The sequence below is a fragment of the Polypterus senegalus genome, chromosome 5, assembly GCF_016835505.1.
Source record: "Polypterus senegalus isolate Bchr_013 chromosome 5, ASM1683550v1, whole genome shotgun sequence".
Lineage (NCBI taxonomy): Eukaryota > Metazoa > Chordata > Cladistia > Polypteriformes > Polypteridae > Polypterus > Polypterus senegalus.
In genome coordinates this window covers 19151414-19162500 of record NC_053158.1, presented here as the reverse complement: position 1 = coordinate 19162500, position 11087 = coordinate 19151414, and the positions used below count along the sequence as shown (strand labels likewise).

Genomic DNA, 11087 nt, shown 5'->3' with positions numbered 1-11087 from the left:
TTTATCCACATTTCTTCTTTTTCTTAATATGGCCAATTAAACCTGACCAAACAAAAACAAGTAAGCACTCCTTTGTTTGTATATTTTTTTCTGATGGTAGATAGATAGATAGATAGATAGATAGATAGATAGATAGATAGATAGATAGATAGATAGATAGATAGATCCTTGACTTGGTTGTGTTTCTGTGTTCTGCCCATTTCTTTTAAATTGGGTAGATTAACGAATGCTTCACATATTGTATGGTGTTTAAATCATGACTTTATCACAGTATTCCGAATTATTGCTGAATATGATTTGACATGGCAGAGTTTGGCCACACGATGGTGCCCAAGTATGACAGTTTGCTATCTGACGAGCCGAGATGTTAAAACTTCCATCACACACTGCTGAAACTAAATCTTATAAATTACAGTATGTTAATTGGTATTATTTATTGTCACATTAGTATTTCATTTTATCTGATCTTCTTTACTTATGAAGAGGCGACTGGATCAAGGCTTTTTATTCAAAGGATTACCTAAAAAGCGAAATGTTCTGCACTCTACCGCTATCGTCCAGGATGATCAAAAGTAAGTAAAACGAAAGCCATAACGAGCAGCATATGCCTCCCTTAAAACCCTGGACGTGGCTGCTCCTGGGTTCAGTGGATCAGATCAGGCTGTGTGTACAGCAGGATGGTGACTTTTTGGTACAGTCTGCTGATTCCTGCTTCCTAAGTTCGAACCTCACTTGAATATAAAGAATGAGCGGGAGAGGTAGAAGAAGCGATCCCTTTCTTTTCCACCCGTTGTGTCTAATCCTAGTAGATACTTTAAACTGTGAGTGTGTGTGTGTGAGAGAGAGAGAGAGATAGAGAGACACACACACACATCGATCCCAAAGCTGACGCCATGGATTTGCCAGGTAAAGGGAAGACGACGCACCTCTCTCTCCTTTATTTTAAACCTTTCTTTTTACACCTATTGCTGTGTCCTTAATTTTATGATTCGAATGCGCACGGAGATTTTTTTTTAATGTTTTACACTCCAAAAGGATGATTTATACTGGATTTTGGGGGAATTTGTCAGTTGCTGGCAGGCGGAGACTGAAAACGTTGGGAACACTTTTAATAATTTATAGAGCAGGGCAGAAGAAATAGATCATCTATGTTTTGTAACTGGAGTTTTAGAGTATAATTATTAAATTGTCATTCTCCAATAATGTTTTTCAGTGTATAGTTATGACTTATTAAATGTCATTATCTGTATATCTTATAAAGTGTCTTTACTGTTCTATCTATCAATCTATTTATCTATCTGTCGCTTTTAATGGAACTTCGTTTGGTCATTTTCTACTGAAATTTAAAGTAATGAACAGAAAATTATGTTTTTCTTTTCTTTCTCTATCTTTTTTTTTGTCTAATTAGCAGGTTTTGTCACGAGAGCAATCTGAGGATCTTCCTTTTTAACAACTGAGACACAAAGAGAGAGAGCGAAAGAGAGCGTAAGACGGAGAGAGAGAGAGAGAGAGAGAGAGAAAGAGAGAGAGAGAGAGAGAGAGAGAGAGAGAGAGTGTATGAGAAAGAGGGAGCGCGCACAAGCGAGAGGGGTTAGGTTGGAGCAGGTGAACCACACAGAACAAACCTCCAAGGGGCTCATCGCTTCGACTTCACTGGTGTTGAGGATTCGCATCCTGACCATGGTGCCAGCAAGTTGTTGCCCCGGACCTACCGCCATCCTGGCCGTGTCCCTTCTTTTGGGACGTGGGGTTTCTTTTGCTCTGGGACAGAATGACACGGAGCCGATTGTTTTGGAAGGAAAATGTCTGGTAGTGTGTGATTCGAACCCTTCCTCGGACGGTGGGGTCACTTCTTCGCTGGGGATATCAGTGCGCTCAGGCAGCGCTAAAGTGGCATTCTCTGCTGTCAGGAGTACCAACCACGAACCGTCAGAAATGAGCAACAAAACTATGACCATCTACTTTGACCAGGTCAGATATTCGAGCATTTGATTCCTTACGCTGTGGGTGTGCATGGACAATTTCAATGTGTGGTGGGTGGGGGTGATTAACTGAAGCCTTAATAATATAAGGGAGGGGGGAAGGGGGGATGGGGGTCAACATTCATTACACACAGGTGATACACATACCAGTTCTGATGCACATATATTTGAACATTTGCACAACAAAAATGTTATTACATAAACATATTGCAAGATTTTATCACTGATTGGGTTGTTCTCCGAAACTCTTCCTTTAAGTTTTGTAACTCTTAAGCGTAACATTAGGACAGGAATATATGAGCGGCGGAGTCCTTCATTTTACAGAAAATCAACAACTGTGGGCGTCATACGAAATAAAAACATCGATTTGAAAATATGTGAAGACTTCATAAAGCCAACTTTTACTTTTGATGTCTATAAAAATTTTATCCAAACTGTGTCCAAGCAGAAGGTACGTGGGTAAGAGAAATAAATGAAGTGTTATTCAGTTAATGGATTGCTGAAAGGTTAATGTATACATCTGCTAACGGTTTACGTGTTGTGGCATTTCAAGAGCACACACTTTATTTACGCAAATTATTTGGCATTCCTCTAAACTGGCTGGAACTGTCGTGTCGCTATTGTTCTGTCCCAATCAATCATATCATATCCTTAAGCCGGGCTCTCACCTCTGAAGTGACAATTGATCTGTTAATTTCAGGGGGCGGGGCTGTCAGGAAGGCGGTGCCGGCACTGTTTCATTTTTATTTTTTTCTTGCACAAAGGAATCTCTCGAGTTAAATCTGTTCTGCTTACAGCATTCCGCATGTGCGGCAGTCCTTCCAGTGCCACACGCACGCACACACACGCACACACAGACACACATGTGCACGCGCGCACGCGCGCTCCTTCAGACACGCACGCACACAGCCACACAGCGCTATTTACATATAAACATTACTTGACCAGATTGTCCCCACTTTGTAACCTATTCCAATCTTCCGCCTGCGAAATAAATTGGTCATTTCATTGCTCTCGAGTCATCTAACGTTTCTACTTTTCCTTGCATATGCTATTCAAATTCGTTTCCATTTCCTAACAGGTGCAGACGCTTAAAGTACACCCTTTTTAAAAGTTCAGTATGAATACAAATGACAGCGGTGACTCACAGGTGCTGTTTTGTCGTGTTCTCGGAATACATGCATCTCATTTATTTATTTACAACCGGGCAGGCTGCACACAGGTTAGTGTAAATTCGTTCCCAAAATCTAAATGATAGTAGTAGTAAACGATTTGTTACTTTATAAAATCTCATATTGTTATTACTTGTCTTGATCCAAGGCGTCTTATAAGATTTGTAATACAATTAGTTACATTTCGTTTGGTTTTCCCAAAAAAGCACTAGGTAAAGTGATCTCCTCATGGTCACCCAGTCATAGTAGTGAGATCTGGACCCACAGCTTCAGGGATTGAAGTCTAAAGCTTTAATTACAACGCAACGCTGTCTGGGCTGGTCTCTTTCTTTGTGAATTTTGAACCTTCTGCCCATGTCTGTGTAGGGTTTTGCCATAGGGGAGTGATCTTTGGTTCCCAAGAGTCCCGCCCACATAAGGATTCCTGAAGTAAGCCTTATTTATTTACACCTGTGTCAGGCTCCATACAGTAAATAACCATGGATAGATTGAAGCAGATTTGTGAAATGCCAATGGATTTTTAAAGGACTCTTGCTGCATACGTAAGTCTGGGGATTCTTAGCCTGTTAGCGTCCTGCTGGGTAGCCTACCATATTGTAAAGATGTCCTCTTTTTGTACATGTTAGAAAGTTTTTCAAAGCAGAAAAAAACAACTTCATGTGCAAAATGAGCCCATCCAAGAATGAAACGGAGCTTTGGCAAGCAATGGCTCTATGAGGGACAACACAACCCGGTAAAGAACCATAAAGTGCCATTAAAGAACCAGAATTTTGAAGAGTGCAGGTACCCCAGAAATTTGTGTCTTAGGTTTCATAAATGGGGTTGCTACTTTTTTTGACTAGCCTTCTCTTAGGATACTTAATAACCCTGAATATTAAAATAATAATGCATTTTATGTATATAGCAACGTTCCCATGTTGAAGGTGCTTTATTAATATCGATAATCCACCTAATCTGCATGTGTTTTGACTGTGGCAGGAAACTGAAGACCTTAATAACAATGCTAATACTAATGCTAATATTAATAAGTATGCACCTACCAATAACAATATATTTTATGTATATAGCATCTTTCCCCATGCTCAAAGTACTTCATTTAGCAATCCACCTAGCCTGCATGACTTTGGATTGTGGGAGGTCACTGGAGCACCTAATAATTATTATTATCCATCCATCCATTATCCAATCTACTATATCCTAACTACAGGGTCACGGGGTCTGCTGGAGCCAATCCCAGTTAACACAGGGTGCAAGGCAGGAAACAAACCCTGGGCAGAGTGCCAGCCCACTGCAGAATTATTATTATTATTATTATTATTATTATATAGTACCTTTCCCATGCTATAGGCGCTTAAGCCCACATACACATGGGAAGAACATGCAAACTCCATGCAGGGAGGACCCCAGGTATAAACCCTGGTCTCCTATGCATATAAAGTGTGGCCTGCTTTTGTCCTGGCATCCCTTTCAGGGTGGGCTTCATGCCTTGTCCCTGATTCTGCTGCCCACTGAAGTCCTGAACTGGATTACGCTGTTTTAATAATTAATGGGCTTTGTATCTTTAACTTTATGTTTTATAAAAATAAACACAGACTGGAACAGGCTGAAAAGAACCGTAATTCTTCCATTTTTGATTCCCATTATTATAAGAGAGAGTATAACTGTGCAATGAAGCTGGTCGTCTTGAAGATCTTCTATTAAATAGACACGAGTATTTTTTTGCATACATAATGCATTGCGTGTTTTCCTGTTACAGCTTAAGCACAACACAAATAAAAAACAACAATCATAGTTAAAATGCGTATTGTTTCCTCTTCTAATTTTACCGATTGCTGATTTTTATTTTTGTGAATGTTGTTGCATTTTTAGTATATAACGCTTATATCGGCAAATTCCCTCATTAAAATGCTGAGCTTTGCAAAAACAATTTCTCTGCCTAAAATGATGAACGTATTATTGTGGCGACAGAATCTCAGGGTGTCTTATGGGGGTTTTGAAACTCCCAACACATACACAGATCTCAGGGTTCGTTATAGTGCCTTGTCATTAACCGACACATCGCAGCCTTTCGTTCAAAACGGACTCTCCTCTGAGCACCTGTGCTGGGAAAAGTAGCTTTAAGAGGAAAGACGCTTTACTTCGGACGAATGAATAAATGCGGAATTTCTGACCAAACTATTTTGGTGACTCTTTGATTGAATGGCTTTACAAGCGAATCTTGCTGTTTCACTTCATGTCGCTGACGCCTTAATCCAAAGCGACTTCCAGCCCCTGATATACCGTTGGTTACATTTCTTAAATTCTTCCCGCTGGAGCCCAGGCGTGTGAAGTGACTCGCTCATGGCCACACAGTGTGTCAGTAGATGGACTTGTACCCACAGTCTCAGGGCTGCCTTAAGCACTGTGCCACACTGCGTATTCTAGTGACTTCTATAGGTGCACTATAGGCAGCCCCTAAAGAAAGTGCGGTCATTGATGATTTTTAAGGCGTGAAAGTAACTGACAGATAGGCACACATAACTATTTCCTATTCTAAAGCTTTACCACTTTTTTATATTTTTTTTTCTAATTTACGATCGTGAGTTATTTGGCCACGTTTGAGAAGACATTTGCCAATAACATGTAGACGCAGAGCTGGGCGTTGAGCTCCACTGGCACTTAACAATACACGTGCCAACGTTGATCTTCGTGGAGAGCGGTGGCATAGGGGTACCGTTTTTGGTTTCCTGAAAGAACCTTTATTTATTCATTAAACACTTCTAAACCACGGACGGGGTCCTGCTTTTTAAAGGACTCCTGCTGCTTGCTTACTGTAACACAAGCTAAGTGCAGTTTTTCTTAATCTGTTATTCTCCTGCTAGGTGGCCAGAGGTTTCTGTTTGGTCCACATATTAAAGCGTAAAGACACAATGTTATATTTAAAGAACCCTCTCACAGAATAAAATGAGTCTTTGTCAAATACGATGAACCACACAACTCAGTTAAGAGCCATTTTAGAACAATTCATATTAGGAGTGCAACGGGCTGGTGGTTTGTGACACATGGAGTCACTGCATTTAACATTTAATTTCTTTTCTTATACTATACTTTTTTTTTTTTTTACAGGTATTAGTTAATATTGGGAATCGATTCGATCTCACATCTAGTGCATTCGTAGCACCGAGAAGAGGGATTTACAGCTTCAGTTTTCACGTGGTTAAAGTCTACAACAGACAAACTATACAGGTGAGCTGCCCACCTTACTGCGAGCTCGTATCGGTTCATAACATGCACCCCATCCCACTCCACCCCACCTACCTCCATATTGACATTAGTTTTAATAGTCAGATACCCTAAATCTGCCATGCAGTCTTTACGAGTAAGACACAGCATCGGTTAAATGTTACCTGTCTGAAAAACTCCGAAGTAAACCACGGTGCGTCTCTTTCAAGATTCGGTTCATTTATGTGTTCATGGTGGTTTTATTTAAATAAGAAAGGAAGCAACTGGTGCGATTCATTTTCTTTGCTTTTCATATGTCGGTTTTCCAATAATCGTGGTGGTGGTAGCGGTGTGTGTGTGTGTGGGTTGTATATATATTGGGGATGTTTGGGAGGAAATGTCAATGTGCTGAAGTAGGTCAGGATTTCACACGTTGCTTTAATAGTAATCGTAGTTCGCGTGTCAATCACTAACTGAATTATAGAATTGTGGGCTTTTAAAGGTCCCCGGCTACATAACAGACTGCAGCAGAAGACGGTTCGTCAATCCAACAGTGGACACATTATTATTATTATTATTATTATTATTATTATTATTATTATTATTATTAAGTAAAGGCACCAGTGTGAAGACTGTCTCGCAAACACCAGATCAGTTTAGAGTGCTTGCCTTTTGACTGTAGTAAGAGCTGTAGTCCGAAATGAAAGGCACAATGGAGCGCCGGGAGACCCCAAAGAAAGGGTGGCAGATCTGACACTATGGGGGTACTCCACAGTCCCGCCTGCGCCAATACATGTCAGTAAAACATTTAGAATAGATGCACTGTTTAATTTAAAAGTAAATACGATCTATCTATTTATATAATGTAAGTTTTTTAAGGTATATCTCAAATGCTTAATCATTTATGAATCCCGTTAAATAAAACTGAATTGATTTCAGTTCTGATATAACCGTTTTATAAAGTAAAAAAAAAAAAAAAAAAAACGCCGTTATTTATGGCTGCGTGTCGAGCGAAACGCATAAGGTGTAAGAGTGTGAACCAAGGTCATCATGCATATTTAATTCAAATGAATTATGAAGAAAGCGTCTGGCTCACACTCATCAAGTCGTTCGTGACGTTTGCGTCTTGTGTTGGTCTTCTCTGAATATCGTGTCTGTCTAAAATGAAAAAAAAACAACAACTGTTTTTTGGCGTTCTTGTGTAAGGTTTTATTATGTGCTTCTTTAAGACTGTTAATTGATGTACAGGTTGTAGATAAAATAATGACATTTTTAAGCAGTACATCTATCTATCTATCTATCTATCTATCTATCTATCTATCTATCTATCGTGTTTTTTATGTCATCTGTCTATCATATATATAGTGCCATTACATTGATGTCTTTACATCTACTTATCTGTCTAATTTACACGTTCATAATATCGCCAGTCCGGCGTAGCTTTAACTAGTTTATTTGTTAAGCAGCTTTTTCACAGATGTTTGCGGGTGTTGTGAAAACACCACTGAGAAGTCCTTATTTATTCTCACTAAATTATAATAAAAAGTTTTTATTTCCGTTCTCATGTAATGCTATGTACTTATTTAAGATTGTCACCCAGTGCAATACATGAAAAAAATTATACAGTACATTTCTTTTTGTTATCTACCTATCTATCTATCTATCTATCTATCTATCTATCTATGCAGTATCATTCATTTTTCCAGTTTTGCTTTAGATTTACACAAAATAAATTTTCCTTCATGTAATCGAGTTTCACATTTCTCCTTGCGTATTGCTCCTTTGTCGGCTCCTTCTAACGATGTCGTTTCAATTGCTCTTGCTTTTAGGTAAGTCTCATACAAAACGAGCACGCAGTGATATCCGCCTTCGCTGGAGATCAGGATGTAACAAGAGAGGCGGCCAGCAACGGAGTGCTCCTGCTCATGGAAGGAGGAGACAAAGTCTATCTGAAACTGGAAAGGGGCAATCTGATGGGAGGATGGAAATACTCGACCTTTTCTGGCTTCTTAGTTTTTCCTCTATAAACAACCCAAACGGAATTGTTTGACAATGGCACCATTTTGTGGTTGAAGGAGGTAAATAGTAATAATAAATGTTATTAATTCTATGAAAAGAAAACTGCCTCGGAAGCAGACAGACTTAATTCAAATCTATACACTGAATACTGACGTCCTTCTTGGAAACGATTCTTCTAATTAGTTTCTGATAACTGTAAACTATTTAGGATAAACCAATTTACCGACATGTGCAATTTATACTGATGACGTTGGGATTTTATTGTTGGGAATCCAATGACTTTTTTTTCCCTCGGCCCAGAGATGACTAAATGTGCTTGGACTACAAAATAAATGTGAAGACGTCTAACCTGAAGAATTCAAAAGTCCTTGAAATGCGTGTCTCTATCATTGCTTTCTTTTGTGTTTGTATAGCCTTAAAGAAAAAAAAAAGGCATCAGTCCAGTAAAGTGTGTGGAATTTTTGGATGTTCCTGTGTCAAGAAGTGCTTTACCAACAAAGCAAGTTTTGCACGAATGGAAGAGCTTCTGCTTTGGATTTTTATTTTTAGTGTGTTGCTCAAAGTGTTTTCTTTTGGATACTGAGAAATGAAATACAAAGTCAATGAAAAAAAAATCTCTTATTTTAATTGATTGTTGATATACAAATTTCTCTATATATAATATATATACTCTTTCTGCGTCATATTCCTGACTGTTTCTGGAGCAATCGTAAAATTGGATTATCTATTTTGCTAAACGTCTAGCTTAATTTATAAATTACATGTTCATAATATCGTCTATCCTGCGTAGCTTTAACTGATTTATCTGTTCAGTGGCTTTCTCACAGATGTTTGCGGGTGTTGTGAAAACACCACAGAGAAATCCTTATTTATTCCCACTAAATTATAATAAAAAATCTTTATTGCCGTTCTCATGTAAGGCTTTATTATGTACTTATTTAAGATTGTCACTCAGTGTCATAGATGGAAAAAAATCAACATTTTATACAGTAATTCTCATTTTTTAGTTTATCTATCTATTATATATCACCCTTCCTATCTATCTATCTATCTATCTATCTATCTATCTATCTATCTATCTATTATAAAGTACCTTTCATACCTATCTATATTTATTTCTGTGGGGCAGTTTAATCAATATTTTTTCTTGGCACTGATATTTCTTGGCTGTTGGTGAGAACTGCATATTTTTAAGAATCTTACTAAAGTTACTTCTGTCTAATACATATACATGACAACTAATTTAAGTCATCATTATTACTTTGAAAAGTGAATTATTTTTAATAATTTACATATTTTTACCTTTCATACTATTGCTGTATGTTACAGGCCCATTTATTATTCTAATTCCAAATATTATATTTCAAAAATTAAATGTAGCACAATATTATCTAATATGATGTAATTAATCTAATATAATGTAATAAATTTTATATGTGTGAAATATATATATATATATATATATATATATATATATATATATATATATATATATATATATCCATCTATCCATCCATTATCCAACCCGCTATATCCTAACTAAAGGATCACGGGGTTCTGCTGGAGCCAATCCCAGCCAACACAGGGCACAAGGCAGGAAACAAACCCTGGGCAGGGTGCCAGCCCACCGCAGGGTGTACACACACACACACACACACCAAGCACACATTAGGGACAATTTAGGATCGCCAATGCACCCAACCTGCATGTCTTTGGACTGTGGGAGGAAACCCACAAACTCCACGCAGGGAGGACCTGGGAAGCGAACCCAGATCTCCTAACTGCGAGGCAATATATTTAGTATATGCAGTATATGTGTATATATGTGTATATATATACAGTATATATATAGTATATGTGCATATATACAGTATACAGTATATATAGTATATGTGTATATATATACAGTATATATGTATATGTGTGTGTATATATATACATATATATATATTTATGTATGCATGTACTTGTGTAGTAAAAAAAAAATTATTAGAGAGATTTTGTTTTCATTCATTGTGAGGGTCTTAAAAATAGCAGTTCTAAAATGACATTTTACTAAGTTGTATAGTTCCTCATAAAACTATTACTTGATAAACAACCATTTTATTCTGGGAAAGGCTCTTTTGCACATGAAGTTGGTTCTTTGAGCTTTGAAAACCTTTCTAATATGTAGGAAAAAAAAACAAAATCTTTTATGTATAGTAGGCTACCCAGCAGGACACTAACAGATTAAGAAAACATGGACTTGGCTGGTGTTACTGTATGTAGCAAGAGTCCGTTTAAAATTTCTGGGCTTTGAAACAGATCCTAAAATGTGGATGAAACATAAATCTTGAAATTGATAGCAGGCTACGTAGCAGAAGACTAACAGACTGAGAAAGCCTAAACGTGGCCTGTGTGATTGTAAGCTGAAAAAGTCCTTTTGAAATCTGAAAAGCCACTGGTATTTCAGAAACCCGTTTTTATCTGTTTGGTGACCCGGTTACAGGTCTAAATAAATAAAAGCTCCTTCTGGAACCTTCACCTGGATGGTTCTTTCAGGAACTGCTGGGAAGAAGCACTTTGGTGCCTTTATTTGTGAGGGTGTGTGAAGTGGATGCATGGCAGGGACCTTGTCTGCATGGAATGCGACTCCGTCGTAGTGTTATGTAATACAGGAGCCTAAGGTGTTCCTGGGATTGTTATGTTCCTCTGTTTTACATCAATTAAAATA

General features: G+C 38.0%; 1 protein-coding gene across 3 annotated transcripts; it reads left to right on the top strand.

Annotated features, from left to right (window-relative positions):
* The first annotated feature begins 436 nt into the window (after positions 1 to 436).
* Positions 437 to 9288, top strand: cbln2b (cerebellin 2b precursor). 3 transcript variants are annotated; one of them, XM_039754354.1, is made up of 4 exons: positions 437 to 572; positions 1409 to 1971; positions 6260 to 6379; positions 8185 to 9288. In XM_039754354.1, the coding sequence occupies exons 2-4, from the start codon at positions 1558 to 1560 to the stop codon at positions 8380 to 8382; spliced, it is 732 nt and encodes a 243-aa protein (XP_039610288.1). In that variant the 5' UTR covers positions 437 to 572; positions 1409 to 1557; the 3' UTR covers positions 8383 to 9288. The 3 variants fall into 3 exon arrangements, with proteins under 3 accessions (XP_039610288.1, XP_039610289.1, XP_039610287.1); XM_039754355.1 differs by lacking the exon at positions 437 to 572 and adding an exon at positions 671 to 906 and having other exon boundaries at positions 1412 to 1971; XM_039754353.1 differs by lacking the exon at positions 437 to 572 and adding an exon at positions 671 to 906.
* The last annotated feature ends 1799 nt before the right edge of the window (positions 9289 to 11087 follow it).